We start from the raw sequence: 26,269 nt of genomic DNA, 5'->3' as shown, positions 1-26,269 counted from the left end.
CTCACTTTCAGGGCCTTAGGATGACAGGGGTCCAATCATATTTCCAACCATTGCGTGAAGGTGTGTCCGTTGGCACCCTAAGCTCCCTCGGAAATAGACCAGGTGGTCTCGACTCCAGCGCCTTTCTCTCGACTCCTCTCAGACTTTTCATCAGCTGTACCTCCGCGGGAGTCCGCGCTCTAGGATCCTCTTGTCGATTTGCCTCTCTATACAGACGAGGATCAATCGTCTCGAGTACATCCATTGCCCTCTTCATGCACTCGTACTTCCTCCCCAGTTCCGAGTCCCGCTTGCGACGAAGATGCCGCACATGTAGCAGCCAGGCTCGCTCTATGGTTTCATGAGCCTGCCTGGAGGGTATGGCGCGTTGAATTGCACGAGAGACATCTGAACGCCAGGTACCCGTGGGGGTTGGCTTGTTGCGAACAGTGTGTGGGTAGAGAACGCGACGGAGGATATCTTTGACGGGGTCGACTCCTGCAACAGTTCTTCCGGCGTAGCGCACGGGAGTTTGGGAAACGCGAAAAGGTAGCTTTGATGTCGATGAGGCAAACAGCACAGACATGGTTGGTGGCGGACCAGAAGAAGAATTAGCCTTGGAAAGTCTACATAAAGGTTCAAACTCCGCGCATTCAACCGCGTAAGGACCCCTGATGATCTTTCTGATTCTTCACCGTACTTTTCGAAGACTCCTCATGCTGAACCTCTACCAAGGTCTTCGTCCGGCTCTTTATCACCACTCCCAGCAATTCCAAACTCTATTTAGTCAATCCCGCCACAGCTTCCATCTATAATTTGTCACAGGCTTCATGAGGGTATCAGGAGGGGTCAATGCCCTCAGTTCGACAACAAACAAAGACGAGACAATTCGACGAAAAATTCTATAAGCAAATCGGTGCCCGCAGCAACCTTTTCCAGAAGAATCACTTTGTCTACGCCCTTGAGTAGGAATAACGCTATCAAGGAGTGGTCAATGTCATGAGAGAGTGTGCAATTGTATGTATTGATTGTTGGCCCAGTATCTTGCAGATCTAAATGCTAGCTCCCGTGTACCTCGTAGCATCACAGCCAGGGACCGCCGTCATGGAGATCGCAATAATAACGGTTCTCTACACGTCGTTCTCGAAATCGGTGCCACCTTGTGTCTCACGCAACCCAAACGATATCTGAGAGTTACGGAATGACCGGAGCGACCGAGTCCGTTTCCACTTGGTAGCGGTTGAAGCCTGACAGGAAGGAAGGCCATGTTTCCTTTTCGACCGCGAAGACTTCTGGCCGTACTTAGCGCACGCTATTCTTTTGAGGTCCCCCGCATGTGATCCCCTGCGTATGTTTGTCCTTAACGGGCATGGCAGGTACAGCGGCTTTCTGTTCTGTCATGTCAGCATGCCGGTGAAGAAACCGATACGTACAGTCACCCTGAGCCCTGAAACACGGCATGCGGAACATAGGTCGCTCCTTTCCAGTTACATATCAGTCCTTTAGATGGCTGATGCTCTCCTGTTTAGAATTCAATGCGGAGCATGGTGTATTTGCCATGTGCATCTAGAGAATGCGCATGTTCACATCAGCGCGCCGTGGAAGAGATAAATTTTTCGGAATGAATTTTCAGCGCTGCGCAACTCAAGAGCCAAAACTCATCAACTATATCCCCATTGTTTCATGAGCTGTCTCGGTTTGTGTTTTTAACCGTAAATACCTCGTGCGTGCACGCATTTGGCGTCTGCATCGCAATGGCCGGATCGTGAGAAGGCTATAAGTTCTTTCTCTTTTGAAATCAAATTCCTAGCCATGAGAATAACTTCAATTCTGCTCCGCACCTGTCATATTCGACTTAAAATATGTGTTATCAAGCACAAGTATCATATGATTTCACCTTCATACAGCCTTTGCCTATCCACAATAGTCCCGCTGCCGCTCACCACACGATGCCCAGAGTCTCTCACAATTAGTATGATTTCATCTGACGGTCGGCTCATAGCTTAAAGACAGGTGAGTCAGCGTTATGTACCACCGTCATTCCCGTACTACCCTTAGGAGCAGTGCCCCTTCGCTCGAGCGAAGAGCGCCGTTGTCGCCTATTCCATGGATCGAATGCCCAGCCCAGTGAACAATGTAGCGTCACAACCGGGAATTGTAAATTTGATTCCAAACATACGGTCGAGAAATATGCTATCCCGTTCGAGGGTCCAGTGCGTTCTCAGTCGCTCACATCATGCTCCGAATCTGATTTCTGATATGCGCATACTATTCAGTATTTGACATCTTCAGGCAATGTATCCCCGTCCTCTGTCCATTCGGACCGCATGGGAACCAGGGCGCGTATTCAGGCTCCTCAATTAAATAGAGCCCCTGCCATGTCCGGACCATCAGATACGCCTTTCGAATTCACGCGCCCTTATGGCAGGCATGCACACTGCCATCTGACAAGGGAATTGGTAACGCCGTGTTGAGTCAGGGTCTTTCATTTTTTTTCGGTACTCATCAAGTCGTGGCCAGTATCGACATCTTGTATTTCATAACTCCTTCATTGAACTCTTCTCATGGATCTGGTCTCTTATGATGGTGATTTCATGCATAGTCACAATGACTATATCTCCCAGCAGTGAAGTTTGGCTCTATATCATGAGCATTGTTTTGAAGAGAAGATTGTGTGCAATGCATGTGGAACGTATGAAGAATCAACAAAAAGCTACAGAAAGTTGTTGAAGTTACAGTCGAGCATGTGACCTTCAAAGCCATGACCTAATTCGACCACCCGCGTCTCTCAGTCCCACGCGCTGACAGCTTGCCTGCACCCTATATCGTGTCTTCAAGTCCTTTTTAGCGGACTTTCTTGACTAGCTCGGCTGGCTTTGAGCAAAAATGACCGGGCTTCTCATTCTATGCCGACAATGTTGTTCATCAACTTCGTCCTTTCCAGTATGTGGGAGAGTATCTCATTGTTATACCATCAATCTGACATTCGCTTGCATGGAACGAAAGGCTGCAATGAGAAGCAGACAGTTCTCTCACAGCTCAGTTACTTTAGCCCGCCAGGTCAAGAAGGCACCAACTTTGTCTAAAGCAGCTGTTGCTGCTAGGGCACGGCAAAGGGCGCTCAAAGCAGGCAAGAGCATATACGACTCGGAGAAAATGACTCTCTTAGAAGCTATCAACATCCTGCGCGTGCGTCAGCATGGATTTCTGCTGGCCGTTAATTTCTGACTCGATTACGCTGCGTAGGCCATCGAAGTTGGTTCTCCGAACGCCACATACGAGTTGACCATTAAGACTGAAATGCCTCGAGGATCTACCATTCCGAAAGGGCGCATAAACCTTCCCAGAGAGCCGAAGGCCAAGGCCAAGGACCGTATCCTTGTGTTTGCTGAGGGGAGGGCCGCGGAAGACGCAAAGAGAGCTGGCGCTGATATAGTAGGTGGCGCTGAACTTGTTGATGGGGTACGTGCAATTTCCTCCTTGAGAATAACTCCCTTCATTCAAAACTGTCACGGACATCAGGTTTTGAGTGGTCGTCACCAAGCATCCTTGATCCTTTCCACGCCAGCGCTCATCCGGGTTATCACTCCCCGCTTGGGCCGTGTGCTTGGTCCTCGTGGCCTCATGCCATCCGAACGACGGGGGACCGTCACAGATGATCTGGCTGGGTACATACGGCGACTCCAAGGCACCAGCGAATGGAAGGGTGACAAATCTGGGACGATCCGAGCTCCAATTGCTAAGGTTGGTTGATGTGATTCAACGAATGTGATCAATTTAACCCAGACTGACTCTTTCGCAGATGAATTTCCCTGTTGAGGACGTCGTCAGAAACGTCCGCCATTTCCTCAGCTCAGTCAAGCGCGCGACAGGAAATCAGCGAGACTCTACATCCGAGAAGAGTCAGAAGGGTGGCATGCCTGGTAATGTCCGATCTATCTTCCTGCCCACTTAGGCCTGACCGTTATGTAGTAAACGCAATCAAAAAGATAGTCCTCAGCTCGAGACAAGGGCCTGGTATCCAAGTATCAGACATGTAAATACCATATAAACATAAGATGGACGTGTTAGTCGACAGCGAGTTGATAATACACGGCGATTGACATAAAGGAAACAATGTACAAAACAAAGAGACGAGTCACAGTGAAATGCTATCAAACGGCCTTTTGTGAACGACGTCTCTCTCTTCGCATCTTCTTCTTCTCTAATGTCACCTCGTTTGTTAAGTGGGAGTAGGAGTCAGCAGACAATTTTGAACTGCGCTTTCCGATGCCAGCCCCTGTGGCAGGGGCCTTGCCTCCTTGACGTTTGGCCGTTGTAGGTTGGTGACGAATTTGTGGGCGATTTTTCGGCTCATGCGGGAAGATGTCGCCCCATTCAGACTTGCGAGCGTCATAGTAAGGCTGCTTGCCTTGTGATTTTGGGACTGTCATGCGCGCGATGTTACCTATAGGCCAAATTGAGTATGAAGAGTGCAGTATAAACTTGATTGAGAAAACAATTTACCTTCCGCAGTGCAACTGTCTAGAATTATATGGCCACTCCGCTTTAGCGGAGGAAAAATCAGGCGGGGCCAATGGAAGGCTTCTAATCTCAGAGCATCTTCCAAGTCTTTTCGACCGTCTTGTTGGTAAATCGCCGGAGCGTCTACATAAGCAACATCGGCGGTTTCCGACGGAGCAATAGTGGACGTGGAGTTCTCGGACATTGGAGGGGAGGTTTCGAAGGATTCATCATGAAGTTGCAGCTCCGCTATGGGCGCCTTGGATTCTAGTTTCTCCAATTCGCGACTCCCGATTTCTCCAATTCTCCCCACTTTACTTTCCGGCCGGGGTGGCCTGAGGCCTCGCCGGATGACCACGTAAGAGTATCCAATATCTTCGTGGCCAGTACCAGAGTGCTTGGTCTTTCGCACGAATTGAGGTCTTTGCAATCTCTGTGAAAAGCCGCACACTAGCCTAGTGGAATCTGAGTGATACAGCGGGCATGCACCATCGTGCGGACACTTGAAACGTAACGATCAGAGTGGTCACCAACGTGGCAGACATCACTTACCGGTGCTACAACATGACAGCCTCTGATTTGAGAATCGTCGGCTTTGAGATCTTCAACCTCGCGCCTTCCCAAATTCAGAAGGTATTGCCTGGCCTCGATGATATTTGAAAAACCAGAACGGGTGCTATGATCGATCAAAACCTGAGACGGCACGATTGTGAAGCAGTAGCAGTAAGCATAATTTGAAACTACCCACGATGACTTCGGCTCCACTCTCCCACATCTCTTTGACTAATGCCTTTCTCTGAAGGGAGGTAGACAGGGAGGAAAGTAGGAACGCCGAGAGGGCCAGAGTTTTGCCTCCGTCGGCGCGCGCTACCTTGTCTTCGTCATGAATCGCTTTCTGCCAGAGAGCGTTTAATTGGCCATGTTCGACGGCTACAAAAACAATTCGTTCAGTCATGAAGGGTGCATGTAAGCTATTGATATTACCTTCTAATACTCTCTTTCCGATGCTGACTAGACCTTGACGTTTGTCGATGCCAACGTATTTATTAATTGTAGAGTTGATAAGCCGTGCGTATTCGGGTGCATCCGATCCACTCTGTTGGAAAACATACGCTGAAGCCCTGGAAGTAGTCAATACAGAGATGATCCAGTTAGACGGAACTTCGAGAGAGAACTACTCGCCAGAGCCCACTTCCGGTCCCTGCACCCCAATCAAATACAATATCAACGTTCCATTCAGGCCCTAGCCTTATTCGTGTGTGATCAAGAACAGAGTATATTGCGGAGTAGTGAGCAGGGAGTGCTATTGAGACGAAAGCAGTTCCATCTCGCTCCGAGTGCCGAGCCGCCTGCTTTCGAGACTTGTAATCGATATCGTAGGTGGCGTCCCACCCAACACCATCTTCGAGGAAGAGACGCTTAGCATCGGCATGAAGCATGTGCTTGTCGGATGCTAAGAAAAATATAACAGGTCAAGGTTCAAACAAGCGTGATTCGGACTCACCTGAGATAAGGGTCTGCACAGATTCTCGGAGCTCGTCAGGGATGATGACAGCACCGATACTTTGACTGCCAAAGATTGCTGCTGGAGACTTTCGTGACATCCTTGATTCGGACTCTTCGTCGTTCGGCACCACCTCGCTTACCAGATCTTGCTCTGGATATACCTCAAGCTCTCGGAGCTTAGGACGAGTGTCCTCAGCGTGATGATGACGCGATTTGTGGTGAAGAAGCGACATATCAACATCCTTAAGCAAGGCCTTGAATGCGGGATCGATATCCAGAGGAGCATTTGGATGATGAGACGCCAAATTCAGGCCAGACGAGAGTCGAGAATGTCTCGTGCGTAAAACTGCGCGTACAGGTGCATGGCAGCGAGTGCGAAGCATGAAATTCTGCAAGACGAGGATATGGACGTCGAGTGAAAGTGACAACGAGTCGCAAGTTCCAGAGTTGCTAACGTAATAAGCACTGACAGTAACCAAGTTGCCAAAGGTCGTTCGTTCACTGTTAAGCTGAGTGCCTTGAAGCGCGTCCACTATCCGTCTATCATCCTTCTTCTGCCGCAAGGCCACAATGGTCGCATCCCACTCAACGGAGCTGTCTCTTGATTCGGACAGACCTTTGAAGCGTGCTCGCGTAGACAATGTCGACAAATCCGCTGGTGTCGCGGACCAGGTCCCTTCCCCGGATGCAGCAAAGGACGCACACCTAGAAGAGGACTTGTCAGATGAAGAAACGGACCGGGTGGAGGATACCAATACGGCTGCGCAAGGGTCTGACTTATACCTCGACACAGTAAGTGGGTCTTGCGGTCATACTGTTATACTGATTCTGAGCATAATAATATAGATCAATCGGGCCCTCCTCGATTTCGACTTCGAGAAAGTATGCTCAGTCTGTTCATCCAATATCAATATCTATGGCTGTCTAGTCTGTGGAAAGTACTTCCAAGGCAGAGGCCGTAACTCGTACGCGTATGCCCACTCAATCCACGATGACCACCACGTCTTCATCAATCTCGAAACAACTCAGGTGCGGTTCAACTCTAACCAATTCTGTCCAACTATTTTGTAACTTACCTCATCAGGTGTACGTCCTACCAGATGGTTATCTAGTGTCTGACCCGTCACTCGAAGATATTTCATACGTCCTTTCCCCTTCATTTTCTCCGTCCTCTGTCAGCACTCTATCAACACCCGCCCATCTGTCAAAACCGTCTTACGATCTCGCATCGAACCCGTACCTTCCGGGATACATAGGACTCAACAACATCAAGAGGAACGACTACATGAACGTCATAATTCACTCGCTTCTCCACGTACCGCCTTTGCGAGATCATCTCCTACTCTCAGATCTCAGTGGAAAACACCCCGAGTTATTGAGGCGCTTTGCAACCATATCCAAGAAAATTTGGAACCCCAGACTATTCAAAAGCCAGGTCAGCCCACATGAGTTCCTACAGGAAGTAGGGAGAGCCAGCGGCGGAAAATTTCGGATGGAGAGCCAGGGTGATCCAGTCGAATTCCTTGGTTGGTTGTTAAACCACTTACACAAAGATATGGGCGGGACAAAAAAGAAGAATTCCAGTATTCCATATTCATTCAACCCTTGTTTTTCGACATTTTTAATCTTATTTGTGATAGGTATCATATTCTCCACTTTCCAGGGAGAGGTACGGATGGAGACACAGCAAGTTCTTGTCCGCCCAGATGCCGCTGGGAATGAGAAGCCACGGTTCGACATTGACCGGGGTAGGCCGTTGCTTTTCAGCTGACGAAAAGATCCTGATGTCGGATGTCGCAAATAGAAATCAAAATCAATGCATCGCCTTTCCTCTTTTTGGCCCTCGACTTACCACCGCCCCCACTTTTTCAAGATGCAGTCGAGAAAAATATCATACCTCAAGTCGGTATCCACGCAGTGTTGGCGAAGTATGATGGAACCACAACCCAGGTTCGCATCCCCGTTCTTCCGGGGTAGCGCTTTTGATTCTTAATCTTTCGTCTCTAATTGTGTGGATCGCAGGAATCGAGGGGTCAGTTGCGCCGTTTCAAGTGCCGGGAGTTACCGAGCTACATCATTCTGCACTACAAACGCTTCACAAAAAATAATTTTGTGGAGGAAAAAAATCCTACAATCGTGAATTTCCCTCTGAGAGGGGTTGACTTTTCCGATTGTAAGCATGCGAATACGTAACTTCGGTTCTAACACTTGATGCATGCTTGGCTCTTTCCATTTCTCTCCCTTCAGATGTAGACGCACCGGCATCTCAACCACCGACCGTATATGATCTCATCGCCAACGTCACGCATGAGTCAGTCGCTGGCACCATGAGAGACAAACAGAACACAGTATGGAAGGTGCAACTTCGGGCAGGTTCTGGCGGAGGCGGCAATGAGAAATGGCTCCAAATACAGGACCTCATTGTCGAGGAGATCAGAAAGGAGATGATATTCTTAGGAGAAACAGTTTTGCAGGTACGCTCTGTGGATGCCCTTTCGAGAGGCTGTGTGATCTGACGCATATCTTTTCGGTCAAGATTTGGGAACGTAGGGCTCCCCCACGTGGGTCTACAAAACTTATGGATGTAGATAGCCAGCCCTAGTTAAGTGATCGTCCCTAGTTATTTCATAGAATCAGGAGTTGTTTCCACATCGAAAAGGGTTGGCTGTCAAATGAGACTGAAGGCCATATGCCACAGAACTTATACATTTTATGCATTTTATTATTGAAACCAAGTATCTGTATCCCGCACGGTGCAAGGCCAGTACAGTATCGTGGAAACGTAACATCTTGGGAATCTCGTGAAGGGCACACTGAAGACCCGGTCTGTCCGACTCGCCGAAGCGGCTTGGGTTGTGCGGTAGACGGGTGTATTATATGGAGTTATGTGTCGAGGGCGATGTCCTCAGCGTTAAATGGAGCGTCTTCAATGTGAAGCTTATACATCTCGGACGGTGATAAGTCGATGGCCAAATTCATGTCCCACAGACTATGGATACATTGTGACGCTAGGACGGCTGCGCATTGCTGCTACTGTACTCTGGCTTGGACACTGGAGCTTCCTGCTTACTTGCCTCAGGTCGCTCCGCTAGCAAGCTTGATTTTGCTTGCCTGGCGATTTGTGTATTTCAACAATCCACTCGTCGTGAACGACTTCATAGACACTCACGTTCTATCGCCAGTGCTGCTAGTAGGCCTGAACACGTTGACATTATCAGGCGTGACCATAGGTCGAAAGATGTATATGCCTGATGCTACGCCTATGAATTCAATCCGTAGTCAGTACGTGAGAGTTCTTTTCTCCTAGGGTGCCTGCATTCTTCTGAATCTGACCTGTGATGCCAGCAACGATATATGGAACCAACCGACGAGACATGGTTCCACTTTTGGGTTCGTTTTCGACTCATGTGTATTTCAACTCCCGCCCGCCACAATGCCGTCACGGTTTCACATAATAGGTTTTGCATTTCGCCGTCACTCAGCCACACAATCCAACCAACACTCATCACTGCTCGCTTATTCTTGAGAATAACACGCTGTGATCAAGGCGCGCGTCAATGCACGACGACACAGGATGAGCGTATATCAACCCTTCCACGACCTGCGTTAGCTGCAATTGGAATTCAGGTCTGTGGATATGAATGCCTCTGAATCGTCACCGAGCTGTATCGTCGGAGTCTCACAATGTCATGATCATCTATCGTGATGGATGATACAGCGTGGAATCCGCTACTCCTTTCGACTTGTCTAATCAACGTTAATTAACTCGGGGCACCGCTGGTGAACTCAAATATGCCACCTATACCCCGTACCCCACCATATCTGGATGTGACTCTTGAGTGCGGATACCTTTTGATACAACGCGTTGATAATCGCACGTATTACAGCTACCTAATCTGAAGAGCAAAGTAGACTGGCCGTAAACTCAGCCGACACCAGCGCCGTGACGAAACGTTTGACCCGGTAATTGATTGTACCGTTTTCATTCTGCGACGGTTAGGAATTCCACCCTTCCGATATAGAGGCCTGTAAGGCGAGTAACTAGGCATGGGATTATGCGGCTTCTACTCACTGACGTTCGCTCCTCATAGACCTCAGGTTTCATGTTGACTAGCCGTCTGCAGCCTAGAAACAGTTCTATCAGCGCCTCTCCCCAGCCAACGGTACTTACCGAAATGTTCCGGACGTGGGCGCTAGCAAGTAATCTCAACGCGTTCCTTTCTATGAGCGCCTGTGAAAACACCGCTCACGAGCAGAGTGTGAAGGTCCTAAATGCCCATGCTTGCGTCATGAGTAGGCCTACGACTGATCGCCGTCTGTCACTAACCGTATTGCGCAGTGCTACGTGTCGCATAGGTCACCACATCTCACGCCGGTATTGTGAGTTACTCCGGTCGCGAGCAATCCCGCCTTTGTGTCAATGCGATACGCCAGTCGTCTAGAAAGTCATGGGTCTGATATGTTGTCTCACTGCATAGTCGTGTATCTCTTGAATGAAGAGTGAGTGATTGTGTCTTCTTTGGGCCAGATGGTCTAATAGTCCTTGGACTTCATGGAGCGATTATCCACGCCCCGCTCATAACCATTCGGCTAGTAAAGACCCTCCGGAGGGAACAGACGTGGGTTCGATGTTGAGAAGAGGGGGAGGTCAGAATGCGCATTGTTCCGGCATAGCCATTCCCGTAAGCCCTCCGGTCTGTAGTAACATGACTGTTGTGTCGAGAATTCTGCCAGAGGGGTCTTTGTTTGAGAAAATAGATGAGACATCATGAAAATATCTAGTGCGTGACATTCCTCTTTTTGTCCGGTCCCTTGGGTGCTGACGATGTCAGGGTCTGGAGGCTCACCGCGATTCATTCAGTTCGCCGTTAATTGATACAAGTGCCAGTCGAGTCCTGTATAAAGCTGGTTGCCTGGTACGCTGAGTTTATCCCTGACTCACAACTCTTCTCTACAATATCCACATACTTCAACTAAATCCCCATTGTACTTGCAATGGCTCACGAGAACCGACGTAGGCTATGCACATATCTTTTTGATTTAAATAGAGTACTGATTAGCCGAACAGCGACAGTGAAACTGAACAATTGCGGGTATTTTCTTCAGTTCCTACTAACCTAACTAACGACGCATTCCCATTATCAGACCTTCAGATCCGTGGAGAATTGGCAGCGGTCAGTTATGTTGAACAAGACAGCGGTCAGCCAAATGCGCAGAACAGATGGACCATAACTTGTAATAGTATGTTCCATAAATTATGAACTTATTATCTCTCACTCAATCACTGCCATTAGTTCACGGAGTCATCAAAGGCCGAGCCTCAGCAGCCCGTAAAGCTGATGCTAAGGAGGCCGCAGCTCTACAGGCTTTACAACAGCTCGGGGGCAATTGAATGGCACGCCAGATTGACATGGTATATCTTTTGATCAAATGCCAAAGTCTCGGAACGGACAATCAGCGATCTCATCCCTGTTGCATATGTACCTTTACTCGCTCGCTCTCGAATGTACCTACTACTTAAATATCCTATGCGTCCACTTTGAACTATGGTTCTCCCAATCCCCGAGTCACAGACTCATTTTCTTCATGTGCCTCAGATGTTGTACCTTTCAAATCGTCGAGATCCTTGCATGGTTTACAGTTGTTCAGAGAATGATCGCAGTCTAAGCAGAACATTTCAAACAAAGAGGGCGAGCAAGAGCCTTAGAGATACAACGCGATTCTACGAGGCACAAGAGATCACAAAATATCCAGCCACATCTAGAAGGAAGGCATGAAGAAAAATGGTACAGAAAAAAACATCAAGTGTCACGAGACCTCAAGATCCTGAGTGCCTCTTCGGCTGCGACGTCTCTGGCAATGTTTTTGTGGGATCCTGTCCCAGTGGAGATGACTTCATCGTCGACTATGAAGAAAATTAGATGAGCTGCGCAGCAAGTATCTATCAACACCTCTCTCACTCTTGCAGATTGACGTCCACACGGGGGCATGGGCGAGTCCAGAGGAGGACTCCTCCCACCTCAAGGATGGCAGCATGTCCTTCGATTGAAGATCTTTGGATATAGAGTAAGAAGGATCTCAGCGACGAGTCAGATGGCGCTCACAGTTGTTCAAGGCGATACTCATTCTTCCTAGAAAAACAAAAGTGAGAACGTCTAAAGGATGCGCATGTTGTTGACAGCCAACTTACCAGTAGACATCCTTGGTTGAGCTGAGCCAGTGTGCAAGTCATCGAGCTTTCAGGCAGCCTCTTATACTTACGTGCGAAGCAGCATATGAGGACATGGTTCTCGGCGCACGCCCAGTCAGCCTCAAAATGCCCAATACGTGCGTCCATGTCGCGGTAGTTGGTGACATACGATCCGTTCAATCTGCCATGGACATTGAACCCTGAGCACTGCTGGAGTAGGTGTTCTTCGGAGAGATGCCGACGGTATTTGTCCTTCCAGAATTACCGCGCGCCTTCTTCTGAGAACCAATCCTCAAGAGATGAATGGAAAGGATTAGGAGTACGCATGTCATAGGTTGCCAACCAATGTGAATGCAACAGACTATGAATTTCAAACATCATAATTTTGGATGTGCAGCGTGAAGCGCGAAAGTGGCGAATAGGAACGTACCAGGAGGCAGTCAGTTGGCATGGACGGAGTACGAGGACGAAGATCTCTGCGAGGCTTATCTGAGAACCTCTCGGATCTTCCACGAATCTGATAAAAAGAGGAACAAAGGGGAACATGCTATGTGACTCGCCTAGAGGCCGGTGTCATGAGCCACGAAGGCGCGCACGTCCGCGATCACGAATCGGTACCAGAAGTTAATTGGAGGGGACGAGTCAGTGAGGTATCACAGAGGTCTCCGACGGTCGACGACGATTTTCACGTGGAACTACAAGATAATTTCTGTTTTCGCTCTGGACTCTACAGGTTCCACCACAGGACCTGAGGATGCCCAGATATGGATGCAGCGAAGGCCTGAGAAAAGATATAGGAAGCAAACATCACTGCGGCTTCTACCGCCGGAGGCAGCTGAGTCTATAGTCGGAGACAGGTACGCGTAGTCACTTCTGCGCATCTGATATGGCCACGGAAGTAGTTACGGATCGACGCTGTCATTCTAGCCTCCCCCCTGCAGCATTCTTGAATGCCACTGTTCGAATTCGAGATAACAATCATGAAGGGGTGCTCTTGAAATGACCTCCATTACGGGGTGATTAAATTATCAGCACATGATGCGAGCCTCGTAGGGCTACATACCCGTTGACCAAAGTTACATCGTCGTAGTAGCAGAAAGGCAGAAGGCTGCGGCGTTGGCTGCCTGCGATTGTATATGAACGTGGTGGCGGTCTGCTTTGATGATCGTCGATAAGGCAAAGTTCTCCAGGGTTCTCCACATCGTCATAGCTGCCACGAAAAGCCTGATCCAGCCGCGTTCGAGAAGTAACCGTGACCACGCGCCCACTTGCCAATGCTCTTCGGTCATGCAGAACGCGGCAAGGCAAGCGCAATACCAGCTGAACGTGTGATGAGCCGTTACCTTGGTATCTCGAAGCACGAGCTCCTTCACAAAGCTGCGCATGCCGCTCAGAATATCGATGTCTGATAGGTGTTGAAGGGTTCCTTGAATTGCATGCGACGAGAGTGACTTGGTGAGACGGTGTCGAGTCAACGACCACGGTGTTTGCCGTCGGCAGCGTCAAGCCGCTGAGCGGTGCTGCGCCACAAAATGATTTCGAAATTCTACGCCCATCCTAGTAACTTAATGAGCGGACATTGTTAATCTGGTGAGTGACTCGAAGCTATTCAAGCATATGACTCACTACACATGAGCGGCAGGCGTCGTGTGTCCGGCCTGAAGATCTAACAGCAGTGTCCTTGTCGAGTCTGCTGTCATGATATCGGCAGACCGGAATGGCAGCAGATAATAATACTATTAGACCGGTGGTTCTTGCAGTTGATCCGATGATTATGTTTGCTCTCATCGTGCGATGAAACCGAAAAAGTTCGAATTTTTCATTCATAAGTATATTATACCATAAAATCTGACTCGCCGTCCGTCACGTTGGGTATCAGTTTGGAGTCACCTAGATCCTTCCGAGTCACCATAACCGCTGACAAGGCAACTTAGCTCCACATATCAGGCAGTGGTTGTTGGCGCCAAGTGCGAACACAACGCCTGCCTGATTGGGCACGTAAATTCGTGCGGCGCGACAATCACAACAGCTGTAGGACTTTGCTTGATGGTTCAAAATGCTGCATGCCATGCTACGTTATGATCCGCAGCGATGGCCATAACGGCACGCCGTTATCAACACATGACAAGGAAACTTATCGTACATGGAAATTACAAGCATACAATCGAGTGTGGTGATACAGATGGCTGCGTTACCTGCAGAAAAGACACATCAAGAAATTGGCGTCAGCGCGTCCGTCTAATCTCTAGCCACGATTACTTGGCCCACCTAGATTAATATCCTCTCAAAATCTGCAAAGCCTGTTGGGCTGCAATCGCCTTTGCACCATTTTTATAGTTATCGCGTCCCCGGGCAATCGGTCGGCCGTTGACTGTCGAAGAGGAATTAAAAATCAGCCTCCTTGGATCGCTATGGACTTACAAATAGCGGTCATATAATGTATGCACTGGTGTGGTGGCCCTCTGATTTCGTCGTGCCAACTTAACAAATGAGTCTGTCCTCTGGACTGGAGGAAGTTGTTCAATTCACGAGGCCAATCTAAGAACAGCACATCAGCCATCCGAACGAGCACCTAGGAAAGAATTTGCTCACCGAGGTTGCTCATGTTGAAAAAAAAAAGTAGGAATTAGGAAGCTGGATATGTACAGGTGCCGAGGTGTCGAGGAGGCTTGTCGAGTTGCTGGCCAGTTCATATCTTGTTGCTGGTCTTTTAACACGCACGATTCTCCGAGGAGCCAGGACCATAGTTCAGATAATACGCAGGAGTGTAGGGCTCGGACGACCGCCGTCCGTCGTTTCGACATATCTCTGTATCAGCGATGACTGCGAGATGCGTAGAGGTCATCGTGCCGACAGCCACGGCTACGGCTACGGCTACAGCTACAGGTATCGCGCTCCACGTAGGCCGCCCATACGAGGTGCGGTGTAGGGCTCGTGCAGATCCAGGTGGATGATGCGCGAACAGTTTAATTCCCGGGGAGCGCGGAGCGAGCGATCGTGAGTCTTGTCTCCGTAAAAAGCATACGACCAACCTTATGAGGGTCGCCCATGGAGAGCGTCCGTCAGGAACGACCGGAGCCTGCGTATAGCGAAATCTGCTTTCCTACTATTCTCGACAATTAAGCCCATCGGGCAGGATCTGAATCGTCGGGTCAGTAACGTACTCAACGTCACTGTAAAGGACAAAGTTACCGCCTTAGCGGCTCGAGACCGACACGCACTTTCCGGCGCCGCATCGCCGTGTGATCTCAGCGCCTAAGGTCTGTCGGTTGTGTCTTGTGGTGGCGCCTTCAGTCTGGCAAAGTACCGTCGCTGTTCCGACGGTGCTCGAATATTTGTGTGCACTTTGCGAAAGGTTATCATGCTCTAGAAATATCGTGGAAAGAACAAGATTCATTTACTTCAAGCCGGCGATCAGATACTACATGTACAAAGCATGGGCTTGGGAATCAAGAAATTAGTCGGACGGTTTCTCGCCTCCATGCTGCTCATAGGAGTGTGAGTACGATTCAGGCGGGAGGATTCAATGCCCTCACAATAACTCAGGCTGCACCGAGTGTCTGCAGAGCAATCGCACAGGCATTTCGTTTGGCTTCATTACGAGTATTGCCATGGCCTCGACCGATCTCTCGGCCACCGACTGCAGGAACATCGTCAGTCCTTGGTGTGCAAGAGACTATGGCTGATCTCACGGTAGGCGATGGCGTGATGAATAACATGGTCCAAAGGCCCAACCTGGTCGAAGCGCCATTGCAGCAGATGGACTTGTTTGGTCGATTGGAGGTGATTGTTCAAGAGGACAGCGGAGTCTTGAGTGGTGGATGTCAGATAGCGTATGAAGGCCGCGATTCGACAGGCGTACCGTTCTGAGACATTGTAGAAAGACTTTGGGGTGTGTTTGAGTGGGAATGAGTTGTTGAATGGGTAGAGCAATTAGCGTCCACGATTTTATACTGACCTCCGTCCTATCCACAGACCACACATGACGACGTTGCCCATTTCTCCAAAACTCTCGGTCGAGGTGCGGAACACATGAGATCCCGTCCTCACGAGATCCCGTCCTCATGAAACAGTGATCTTGTCCTACAGCAATACATCAAGGATAATCGGATGACATGTAGGGGGGCTTACGAGAGATTTCTTGAGATCGTACCGTCTGGTAATACCGACCATCGAGCGAATGACAGATGACCAGCGGTAGACGGTCCCATAACGGATATGAAACCAGCAGGGCCCTCGTCGCAGGAATGGAGACGGGGACTCGATATTCTGAATCAAGTGTTCTGCCTCCCAACACGTGTGAAGAGTAGAAATCCGAGAAACAGACGTTCCGTGCATCAGAACGCACTCCACCCAGTTGCGCAAAGCTGTGAGGTAACTGATGAGCGATTTTAACCTTTAGACCGTTCGAGAAGCGGGAGACATTACGAGGTGGGCATATGAAATTCGTCTTTCTAGACGCCGACGGTCATAAAGTCATTGTTTAGGGATATGAAGATCGAGGCGTCAAGGAACGAGCGGAACAGTCCACTTGGGGTTCTCGTTATACGTGCAACATTTCTGTCTGACGGGTCTCGCTGGGAAACACAGAACTATACGGGGGGGCCGGCATTCGTGAGCAATCGGTCGTGAAACAGAGTGAGTCGCTGCCGTTTCCACCCAGACATTGTCTGAGGGGGCGGGGTATTATTTTCGCGGAACAAAGGCGTCGAGCCAGAAAGCGAGCGCTATTTGGGTTGACTGATGTGACGCCAGTTGGAGCGGTCCTGGGGAGGGAGCAGCTAATAACAGTGTAAAAGATGCCAGTCGCGCGAATAGGCTGCTGCGATGTAACGGGGATGGGGCACATGGTGCCCCTGCACCGGGACGGGAGCGCGGGAGAGCGAGATCGATAATAAAATGCGGCGAGGAGCCGGCACGAAGACGAAATTTGGCAAGGAGGGACAGAGGAACGGGCTCCTGTGTATGACATTCGCTGAATATTGTTGGGAACTTGGTGGTGCCAAATGGGCGTTTCAAGCTGTCGCGGCGTGGGCCCGCGGGACGATGGCGCAAAGGCGGCCGGGTGCGTGCGTGACCCGGGGTTCCATCGTTGACGAGAGCGGAATGGGCAGGAAGGGAGGCGAGGCGAGAACGGCAAGCACCGCTGGGTGTGTGGGAACATAGAGCGGGGGTTGAAAGTGGGAGCGCAAGCCAACGGACGCATCAGCGCACACCCAGGCGTCCCTCCCCGTCCCCTCCACCCGTCCGCATCCCCCCTCCCGTCCTCGTTCCTGGGCCCCGAGAGCTCATTTGTTTGCTGCTTGCCCGCTCTTTGCCGCCCCGCCCTTCCCCTTTCGGCCTCGCAGTTCCCACCCGCCCCCCGTTCTTCCCACGCACCCCTCGTCTCCCCATCTCCCCTTCATTTCTCTCTCTCTCCCTCTTCTCCTTCTCTCTTTTCCGTCTCCTTTCCGTGAGTGCTCCCCTTCAACGTGCTTCCCCATCGACTCACCTCCGATACTCCCAACACGCTAGCCATCGTCCTCCTTTCTGTCTCGTCGCCAACGCATCCGACGCCGCTCAACCCCCGGTGATCCAAAATCATGTCTCAAGGACAGGGTGACATTCAAGAGCGCATCGCGGCTGCTCGCCGTGAGGCAGACAGCCTCAAAGAGAGAATCAGGGCCAAGCGCGAGTCTTCAGCCGACACCAGTCGTCAGTCGCTATCGCCTATACCCGCCCTTGCTTATTCACATCAATCTCCCCTGTACAGTGCGCGCTATGGCGGCAGAGGTCGACGCCCTCCCCCGTATCGTCATGCGACCCCGCCGCGCCCTCAGAGGCCATCTCGCAAAGATCTACGCAATGCATTGGGCGACCGACAAGAGGCATCTCGTATCGGCTTCTCAGGATGGTAAACTCATCGTCTGGGACGCCTACACGACAAACAAAGTCCACGCCATCCCCTTGCGATCGAGCTGGGTCATGACCTGCGCCTACTCGCCATCTGGCAACTTCGTCGCTTGCGGCGGTCTCGACAATATCTGCTCCATATACAACCTTCACAGCAAGGAAGGCAACGGCATCAAGGGCGCCAGAGAGCTTTCGGCCCATTCGGGCTACCTCTCTTGCTGTCGATTCATCAATGACCGTCAAATCGTCACCAGTTCCGGAGACATGACTTGCATGCTTTGGGACATCGAGGCCGGTGTCCGCGTCGTTGAATTCAGCGACCACACCGGCGATGTCATGAGGTAGGCGCTTTCTTCTCTTTTTGTCTTTGCGGACCGCCCGTATTGATCGATGTACCAAGTCTCTCGCTGGGACCAAATCAGAACGTTTTCGTTTCGGGTGCCTGTGACGCGACCGCGAAGCTCTGGGATATCCGCAGCGGCAAGGCTACCCAGACGTTCACTGGTCACGAGTCTGACATCAACGCGGTCCAGTAAGTCTACTGCAGATCCTTTTTTCCCCCCGTCGCATGACCAATCTGTCTCAGGTTTTTCCCGAATGGCGATGCGTTTGCGACGGGTTCTGATGACGCCTCTTGCCGGCTGTTTGATATTCGCGCCGACCGAGAATTGAATGCGTACACACACGACAACATTCTCTGTGGAATCACCTCGGTCGCGTTCTCCATCTCAGGTCGGATCCTGTTTGGTGGATACGATGACTGGACATGCAACGTCTGGGACACCCTCAAGGGCGAGCGTGTCGGCGTTTTGACAGGACATGACAACAGGGTCAGTTGCTTGGGCGTGAGCACGGACGGCATGGCGCTTTGCACAGGCAGCTGGGACAGCATTCTCAAGGTCAGTCTTTCTTCGTGCCAATCGATTCCATCTTGGCTTGACGTCTGTCGGCTCATTTTAGGTCTGGGCGTAAAGGCGCTTGTATGGTTCCCCGGCGCCTTTCATACCCTCGTCGTTGGAGCCCCACTCGTTTCGCACGTATCCCATTTCTCGTCGGCTCCGTTTCTGCTGGTATTATCTGTCATTTTATATCCTTGTTTCCTTTCTCTAGCCTGCGCCGCCCTTCGAACATCGACGGACGGACGCCGCGAGTCAGTCCTTACAGTCCCATTTGCGTCTCCCATCACGATTGGGGGGGGTCTCTTCCGTTTCTTGTGCTATACATACCGTCTCCTGTCGTGCTCCACATTCTTATTTCTCTCTTTCTGAAATATGTTCCACTGCTACCCCCGGTCCGTGATCTATATATCTGTTTCTTTTTTCCCAATGAGAAATATGCTTGTACTGGACACTGCGGCTGTGTGACCAAGCGGGTGTACGTGGGCGAGAAGCAAGCATGCTGTGGCTGAACGGCGCGTACCAAGTTAGCAGCTGCAACGCGACACGCCCGGTTTCCGCTGCGCTTATTGACCTTGACCCTCTCCACCTCGCTGCCTCGCCTCTCCAAACTTAACACACATAGGCTATTATTGATACCCTGACATGTCAGAAGACGACCGAGCTACCAAAAGTGCCAGGGCAAAGGCGCTGGTGGGTTTTCATCACCGTAACGGTGCTGCGTTCTCTGGAGAAACATGGCTGATCTTCCATTCTGTATTCATCTGGACGTAGCTCAAGAAAAGACAGCAGAAGAAGGGAGGCGCCGCTGCTGCCTCGAGCACACCAACGCCCGGTTCTCCTTTGGTCCGCGCGTATTCTCCCGCCCTGTCAGACACTCCTGCGGATGAGGACCAGGGCGAGCTTGCAGACGTGTGCGTGCCCACCCCGTTCTCTCGGTATCGTCGGAATACTCTGACGCGCGACTCCACATCCTCCTCAGCTTCGCTCGGGGCGCAGCGCCTGCAAACTCGGCCGACGTGCCGTGGCTCGCGTCTCTCGAGCGAGTGGGCTCCCCCTCCGTTCCACCGGCGCCCTCTCCCTCGTCCTCCCCCGTTCGTGCAGCCCAACAGCCCATGCCGTCGCACTCGGCCCAGTCTCCCCCGCCGGCGCCGTCCTCACTCCATCCGCCGGCCGCGAGCAGCCCACCCGCAGAAGATGAAACGAACAGCCTGCACGCCGTCATCCAAACCCAGCAGCAGACGATCTCGTTACTGGTTTCCGAAAAGGCTTCCTTAGGCGCCTCGGTCGAGCGCCTGTCCGAGGTGGAATCGAGTGAGTGCTGATTCTCGGAACGACGCCTCTGTGCCGCCGCGAGCGCGTGTCTGATGGCAACTGACTTGGTTCCCGCGTCTAATAGGGCTGCGCAAGGCGGAGCAGGCCCTACAGCTTGAGCGCGACGCGGGCAGGGCGTTCGAGGCGCGGGTGACGCAGCTCGAGCAAGACGCTCACCAAGCGTCCGCGCGGATCGAGGAGCTCTCTGCGCGCGAGCGCACGCTCGAGGACACGTTCCGAGAGCAGGTGGGTCCCGGCTTTTTCATTGATCAACGGTTCGCAAACGGGCTCACGACGATCCATCACACCCACTCACCCACCCACCCCACCGCACTCGTAACGACAGGAGCGGGAGCTGCAGCTGACCAAGGGCGCTGCGGATGAATTCCAGGCGGAAGCAGAGCGGTCCCTGAGACGGGTACGCGAACTCGAAGAGCAAATCCAGAGCGATGACCGTGTCGAGCGCCTGGAGGCCTCGCTGCAGAACGTCCAGGATCACGCCAGCGAGCTCGAATTCCAAATGTCTAAACTTAAGCAGGTGGGCCCCTTCCCCTCCGCCTCACCTCGCGCGCTGTGAATGAACAAGGGGACACCCACCTCCTCTCGCTTCTCTCCGGATTAGGCCCACGCTGCGCTCAAGTCGGAGCGCGACGCGTTGGAGTCTCAGCTGCAGGCACGCACCGCCTCGGAAGCCGACTGGGCACAGAGACACGCCGATCTCGCACAGCAGCACGCAGAGGTCCAACAGCTGCTGGACGCCCTAACCGCCGAGCACGACTCGCTCGCCCGCGACCACGCGGACCTCGCCGCGCGCCTAGAAGCGCGCCAGCAATCTCTCTCGGACCTCCAGGCCGCGGCGTCCCAGGCTGCGGCTGAGCACGCGGCGACCGCGCGCCAGCTGCAGGTCGCGCAGGGCGACCTGCGCGCTGCGGTGCGCCGCGCGGACGAGGCGGAGCGGCAGCAGAAGGCCCTGCAGGCCGAGGGCACCGCGCTCATGGGCGCGCTGGAGGAGATGCGACCGAAGATCGTCGAGCTCACGGACGCAAAGCTCGAGCTGACGGAGCGCGCGGCGGGGCTCGAGCGGGCGCTGCGCGACCGGGACAGCGTCGTCGGGCACGTGGAGGTCGCGCTGGGAGCCGCGAGGGACGAGAAGGACGCCGCGGAGGCACGCCTGCGCGAGGCGGAGGCGCGGCACGAGGCCGAGCGCGCCGCAGCGCAGGAGGGCATGGGCGAGCTGCAGCGGGCGTACGGTGAGCTGCAGGCTGAGCTGGACGTCGCGAGCGCAGGCGTGCGTGAGCTCGAGACGGACCGCGCGGCGCAGCGGCAACTCGTGTCGCGGCAGAGCGGCGAGATCGACCGGCTGCAGGGCGCGGTGCACGAGCTGAAGGACGTGGTCGCCTCGTTGCGCGTCGAGCTCGACGAGCGGAGGACCGCCGCGTCGGAGCAGAAGGAGTTCCTGGAGCGCGCACGCAACGAGGTGGAGGCGCTGCGCGCCGACCTCGCCTCCCGCGACGACGAGCTCGAGCAGCTGCGCGCGACCGTCGAAGAGGCGCAAACGGCGGCGGCGGCAGCAGCAGCATCGGCCGCCGAGGACGACGACAGCGCGCGGAGCCCGATGTCGCCCGCGCTGGACCGCGAGATGCTGAGCGCGCTGCGGCAGCAGCACGCGCTCGAGCTGTCCGCGGCGCAGTCGCAGATCCGCGCGCTGCAGACGGCCGTGTTCGAGGCCGAAGCGCGCGCGCACACGCTCCAGAAGCACGCGGGCGCGCTCGAGGACCAGCTCGCGCGCGGGGCGGCCACGGGCGCGGGGGCAGGTGCGGGGGCATCAGGAAACGGGACGGCCCCGCGCGCGCCGGTGCCCGTAGGCGGCAAGGCGGCGAAGGAGGGCCCGCCGTCGCGACCGTCGAGCCGCTCGCGGAACCACTCGGACGACCTGCGGCGCGCGTCACTCGCGCGCCAGGCGAGCGGGGGGGCGCCGCCGCCGCTGGCGTCGCAGACGCTGCTGTTCGGGCAGAACCTGTCGCCCGAGACGCGGCACAAGCGCAAGGTCAGCCTGAGCATGCTCAAGGCGCGGATCGACAGCGAAGTCGCGGCGGCGGCGGGCGCGTCGCATCTGTCGTCGAGGGCCGTGTCGCCTGCGCCTGTGGGAACGGGAGGGGGGGTGGGCGTCGCGCCGGGTCTGCCGACGGTGGTGGAGCCGCGAGCGCCGGCGACGCTGAGCCTGTCGCTGAAGCACCCGCAGTTCCTGGACGAGTCGCATATTTTCTGGTGCCATTCGTGCCGGGGCGAGCTCGTCATTCTCTAACACGCCCCGCGCGCGCTCGTTACTCGTACGTTTTTACCTACTCACCACTGCACTTTGATTTTTCGGGATCCCATTGTTTGTCACCCATCTCTTAGTTCCTCGCGTTCGATCGGACGTCAGAATAGTATATAGCAGTTTGTGCTAGATTGTAATACATGAGACAGGAAAGGGAGAGGCAATTAGGTTTCACAGTAAGTATAGACAGACGTTCGTCAATGTGCAGCCCGCCGCCGTGAGCAGGGGGGGAGGGCACCGCGACGAGGACTACGCCGGGGTATGCGCCGGGTGCGCGGCATGCGCGCGCGCGCGCGCTCGCTTCCTCTAGACCAATCCTGGGCGCTTCGTCTTGAGCTTGCGCAGTCTCTGGAGCAGCTCCTGTCAAACCAAGACCACCATCACCATCACCAGTCGTCAGCGATCCGCGAACACGAGCCAACTGGCCAGAACAGACACGAAACAAAAAAAAAAAAAGCGCACCTGCATCTCCTCCGGCTGCAGACTGCCGCGGCTGCCGTCCTCCTGGAGCCCATGCTCGATGCTGTCGAGGATCTCGCCGACGAGGTCGCGGTAGTCGACGCCGAAGAAGCTGGTGAGCTTCGCCGCGCGGCGGCGGCGGGCCTGGAAGGAGACCATCTCGGGCTCGGGGGACGCGAGGGTGTACTGCGACGCGAGGGAGAGCGTGGAGGTGCGGACGGGGAGCGAGCGGCGGCGCTCGGCGCGGAGGGCCTTGGCCTCGGACTGCGCGAGCGCGTGCGTGTACGGGTGCTGGTGGGGTTGCGGGGACTGGTGCGGGTGCGGGTGCGGATGCTGGTACGGGTGCTGGTACGGGTGCTCCAAGGCGTTGTGGGGTGGGGAGGTAGGGGGGTCCAGGGAGGCGAGGTCGTTGGTGATATATTGGTGGAGCTCGGCCAGGGACTCCTTGTCGTCCTGCGGACGGGACAAAATATCAGCCATCAAGAGCAACGAGGATAATTACGTGGAGCACGGACCCTATCGATGATGTCATTAAGGGAGTTGAGGGAATGGCGGTAGTGCATGTAGATGGACGACGCGCGGTGGTCGAGGGAGAGGGACGCGGAGGGGGACGACGGGGAGCCGGAGAGGGTGTAGTCTGCGTTGTGGATGAGGAGGTTCTGCATGGACTCTGACGGGCTGGAGTGGCCTGGGCGGTGAGAGGACCTGCGGCCCTTGCCCTTGTTGACGTAGGCGCTCTGGTTTATGTTGCGGCCGGTGGGGGACGCGGGGACGTCGCCGAGGGACGGGGAGGGCAGGTCGGAGGCGACGCTGAAGCGGGCGGAGGAGGTGGGGGAGTGCGGCGTGACGGCCGGGGAGTGACGGGTGTGGTAGAGGGTCTGCGGGGGCGGGACGCCGAACATCTGCGAGCGAAAAGCGTGAGCGGACGGCGGGGGCGGCGGGGGCGTGACGGTTGCGCACCTTTTCCATTTTGATGGCCCTGCGGACGTTGATGGCCTTCTCGCGGTCGTCGAGGTCCTCCTTGACTCTGTCGGCGGGGTCGAGCCATACGCTCTTCATCTCTGCCGCGGAGCTGCTGCGTCGGCGGAGGCGGGGCCACGCACGGGCGTCGGTGTCCGAGGGGCCGTCGGCGGGGATTGCGGGGGCGGGGAGCGGGGTCTGGGGGGCGGGGAGGGATGCGTCGGGATCAGCGTCGTTGAAGCCGAGGACAAGAGAAGCGGGGACACGCGAGCCGAGGAAGCGATGGAGCTTGGCGAGTTTCTCACGCTTGCGCCTGCGCTCCTCCTCCGCCGGATCGAGCACGAGGGAGGCCATATCGTCCAGTCCGTCCCCGCTCGTCGTCGTTGCCGTGGAGAGCACGGACAGGCGCCCGTGCACCCGCGAGGTCCGCCCGTCCCTCGCCCCCGCAGTCCCCCGCTCCTCGTCTGACAGGTCCATGAACGACTCCGCGTCCGTCTGTCTACCGCTGCCCCCGACCACCCCCGATCTCCGGTCCGACAGCACCGTGCTCATCTCGCTCGGGCTCAGTGGCATCGACCGCCGCCGGCTCTCCCTGCTGCTGCTGCTCTGTCCGCCCACCCCGACCACCTCCCCCTCGCCTCCCGATATCGACACCGCGCCCCGGTGCCCGTGCCCCGGCAGCACCAGCCGTGCAGGCGGCGACCCCTGCCGCGGCGAGCCCACCCCTCCGCCCGCCATCGCCATCGCCAGCCCAGACGGCGTCTGCCCAAACATCTGCGCCAGCTTCCGCGTCTTGCGCACCAGCTCCGCCCGCTCCTGCCGGTTCAGCAGGTTCGTCGTCGGCGGCACGTCCGGCGAGCGCACCGGCGACGCCGACGCCGAAGCCGCGGGCGAGCTCGCGACGGATAGCGACAGCGCCGGTGTCCCGCACCCGCCCCCGGGCGTGCTCGGGGACCGCTTCGTCGCGGACGTCGACGTCGACGTTGGCCCGCGTCCGTGGAACAGGGGCTTCGGGGCCTCCGGCAGCGGTGGCTTTGGCCCGCGGCGCGCCTGCTGTCCGCCGGTCATGCACAGCCACGATGAGTTGAAAGGTCCTGTCAGTTGGGCGCTAAGAGAGATAAAGGAGATGCGGGGACGCACTGCTTTATCGTGGCCAGTGTCTACTCGTATGTGCGCCCGCGTGCCACCGCGCGGCGCGGGGGCGTGGTTGTGGGCGTGGGCGGGGCGTGGGTCCGCCTCGCCCTCCGTCTCCGTGTCTCCGTCCGAGTCCGCGTCCGCGTTGACGGGGCCGATGCGCTCGGGACGCGAGAAGCGCATCGGCGAGAGCACGACGGGGGAATCGTCGGAGTACGTCGTGTCCGAGCTCGCGCGCACGCTCAGGCCGCCGTAGTACACGTCGTCGGCGTCGGAGTCGGGGGCATGCTGTGGCTGCAGGCGGTCGTGGCGGCTGAAGTGGGGCGTCGAGGGCGAGGTGAGGTCCATGAAGGACTCGCGCGTGGAGGACGCGACGGAGCGCGTGTCGTCAAAGTCGGAGCTGCTGTCGTCGTAGAAAGAGCGTCGGGCGCGGGGCGCGTGGTCGTAGTGGTGATGTGCGTGTGCCATTATTATTACGCCGCGCGGGGTGGCCAGTAAGATACGAGTTTATAGAGGACGGTCCTAGTAGAGACGTAAAAACACAATCCGGCGTGAAGGGTGAGGAGATGAGAGCGCGAGAGCAGACGTGGGGCGTTTGGAAGAGAGGAAGGGAGAGAAGGAGAGCAACCAAGAGGAGGAAGCCCCACAGAAGAGGAAGAAGAGAAGGCAGAAGTGATTGGGCGGGGGCGCAGCGGACGAGTCGTGAACACAAAAAGAATCGAGGAGGAGACGGGTGCACAGACGAAGAGGAGAGCGAGAGAGGAGGGACCGTGCGGGTGAAAAACGAGGAGAGAAAAAAAAAGCGAGACACCAGGCCGAGTCTAATAGTAATAGAGACACAGCGCACCTGCCACACTGGTGTAAGTAGGAACCCGGCCGTGGGAACTCGCGATCGAACGCGGCCTGGGCCGCCCCGCCAGATAACCGACCGGTTCGGGCGACGGCGTTGACGACGGCGACGGCGACGGCAACGGCCTCCCGGCAGTCGCGCACAGTCGAGCCTGTGGGCCTGCGACGCGTCGCGCTAGAATGTCCATCTGCCCCTTGATCTTCGCGACGACCAACGAACACAAGGCCGACGCGTGCCAAGGTCGTCGGTACACGGCGCGTCGAGTC

The 26,269-nt window shown here is 54.8% G+C and overlaps 11 protein-coding genes across 11 annotated transcripts; 4 read left to right on the top strand and 7 right to left on the bottom strand.

The window, feature by feature from the left end:
- Positions 1-7: 7 nt before the first annotated feature.
- HETIRDRAFT_305730 (uncharacterized protein) lies at positions 8-565 on the bottom strand (the record flags this gene model as incomplete). Its single annotated transcript, XM_009542513.1, has 1 exon — positions 8-565. One exon carries the CDS (start codon positions 563-565, stop codon positions 8-10), a length of 558 nt encoding a protein of 185 aa, XP_009540808.1.
- A 2,426-nt stretch (positions 566-2,991) lies between these two features.
- On the top strand, positions 2,992-4,019 carry HETIRDRAFT_305547 (uncharacterized protein; the record flags this gene model as incomplete). The annotated part of the gene is made up of 5 exons (XM_009542512.1): positions 2,992-3,168; positions 3,226-3,441; positions 3,502-3,723; positions 3,782-3,902; positions 3,952-4,019. The coding sequence occupies 5 exons, from the start codon at positions 2,992-2,994 to the stop codon at positions 4,017-4,019; spliced, it is 804 nt and encodes a 267-aa protein (XP_009540807.1).
- A 114-nt stretch (positions 4,020-4,133) lies between these two features.
- HETIRDRAFT_423866 (uncharacterized protein) lies at positions 4,134-6,086 on the bottom strand (the record flags this gene model as incomplete). Its single annotated transcript, XM_009542511.1, has 7 exons — positions 4,134-4,426; positions 4,486-4,984; positions 5,035-5,175; positions 5,231-5,412; positions 5,467-5,595; positions 5,675-5,935; positions 5,987-6,086. 7 exons carry the CDS (start codon positions 6,084-6,086, stop codon positions 4,134-4,136), a joined length of 1,605 nt encoding a protein of 534 aa, XP_009540806.1.
- Positions 6,087-6,558: 472 nt separating this feature from the next.
- HETIRDRAFT_413180 (uncharacterized protein) lies at positions 6,559-8,590 on the top strand (the record flags this gene model as incomplete). Its single annotated transcript, XM_009542510.1, has 8 exons — positions 6,559-6,780; positions 6,835-7,017; positions 7,073-7,571; positions 7,629-7,736; positions 7,793-7,938; positions 8,011-8,161; positions 8,236-8,462; positions 8,525-8,590. The coding sequence occupies 8 exons, from the start codon at positions 6,559-6,561 to the stop codon at positions 8,588-8,590; spliced, it is 1,602 nt and encodes a 533-aa protein (XP_009540805.1).
- A 3,199-nt stretch (positions 8,591-11,789) lies between these two features.
- Positions 11,790-12,188, bottom strand: HETIRDRAFT_166337 (uncharacterized protein; the record flags this gene model as incomplete). Its single annotated transcript, XM_009542509.1, has 4 exons — positions 11,790-11,893; positions 11,949-12,041; positions 12,093-12,119; positions 12,179-12,188. 4 exons carry the CDS (start codon positions 12,186-12,188, stop codon positions 11,790-11,792), a joined length of 234 nt encoding a protein of 77 aa, XP_009540804.1.
- Positions 12,189-14,451: 2,263 nt separating this feature from the next.
- HETIRDRAFT_166336 (uncharacterized protein) lies at positions 14,452-14,783 on the bottom strand (the record flags this gene model as incomplete). The annotated part of the gene is made up of 3 exons (XM_009542508.1): positions 14,452-14,549; positions 14,600-14,716; positions 14,771-14,783. 3 exons carry the CDS (start codon positions 14,781-14,783, stop codon positions 14,452-14,454), a joined length of 228 nt encoding a protein of 75 aa, XP_009540803.1.
- Positions 14,784-15,720: 937 nt separating this feature from the next.
- HETIRDRAFT_447478 (uncharacterized protein) lies at positions 15,721-16,053 on the bottom strand (the record flags this gene model as incomplete). The annotated part of the gene is made up of 3 exons (XM_009542507.1): positions 15,721-15,818; positions 15,871-15,987; positions 16,041-16,053. The coding sequence occupies 3 exons, from the start codon at positions 16,051-16,053 to the stop codon at positions 15,721-15,723; spliced, it is 228 nt and encodes a 75-aa protein (XP_009540802.1).
- Positions 16,054-16,721: 668 nt separating this feature from the next.
- HETIRDRAFT_166334 (uncharacterized protein) lies at positions 16,722-17,027 on the bottom strand (the record flags this gene model as incomplete). The annotated part of the gene is made up of 1 exon (XM_009542506.1): positions 16,722-17,027. The coding sequence occupies one exon, from the start codon at positions 17,025-17,027 to the stop codon at positions 16,722-16,724; it is 306 nt and encodes a 101-aa protein (XP_009540801.1).
- A 395-nt stretch (positions 17,028-17,422) lies between these two features.
- HETIRDRAFT_30594 (uncharacterized protein) lies at positions 17,423-19,417 on the top strand. The gene is made up of 6 exons (XM_009541983.1): positions 17,423-17,630; positions 17,693-17,872; positions 17,931-18,411; positions 18,471-18,602; positions 18,657-18,969; positions 19,031-19,417. Exons 2-6 carry the CDS (start codon positions 17,761-17,763, stop codon positions 19,040-19,042), a joined length of 1,050 nt encoding a protein of 349 aa, XP_009540278.1. The 5' UTR covers positions 17,423-17,630; positions 17,693-17,760; the 3' UTR covers positions 19,043-19,417.
- A 194-nt stretch (positions 19,418-19,611) lies between these two features.
- HETIRDRAFT_456687 (uncharacterized protein) lies at positions 19,612-22,727 on the top strand (the record flags this gene model as incomplete). Its single annotated transcript, XM_009542505.1, has 6 exons — positions 19,612-19,659; positions 19,741-19,880; positions 19,949-20,280; positions 20,366-20,526; positions 20,627-20,818; positions 20,903-22,727. The coding sequence occupies 6 exons, from the start codon at positions 19,612-19,614 to the stop codon at positions 22,583-22,585; spliced, it is 2,556 nt and encodes an 851-aa protein (XP_009540800.1). The 3' UTR covers positions 22,586-22,727.
- Positions 22,728-22,906: 179 nt separating this feature from the next.
- HETIRDRAFT_447475 (uncharacterized protein) lies at positions 22,907-25,621 on the bottom strand (the record flags this gene model as incomplete). The annotated part of the gene is made up of 4 exons (XM_009542504.1): positions 22,907-22,960; positions 23,063-23,512; positions 23,575-23,961; positions 24,020-25,621. The coding sequence occupies 4 exons, from the start codon at positions 25,619-25,621 to the stop codon at positions 22,907-22,909; spliced, it is 2,493 nt and encodes an 830-aa protein (XP_009540799.1).
- Between the last annotated feature and the right edge of the window lie 648 nt (positions 25,622-26,269).

This window comes from Heterobasidion irregulare (assembly GCF_000320585.1).
Source record: "Heterobasidion irregulare TC 32-1 unplaced genomic scaffold scaffold_01, whole genome shotgun sequence".
Lineage (NCBI taxonomy): Eukaryota > Fungi > Basidiomycota > Agaricomycetes > Russulales > Bondarzewiaceae > Heterobasidion > Heterobasidion irregulare.
Note: the sequence above shows the minus strand (reverse complement) of the source record. Positions and strands in the feature narration are given on the sequence as shown.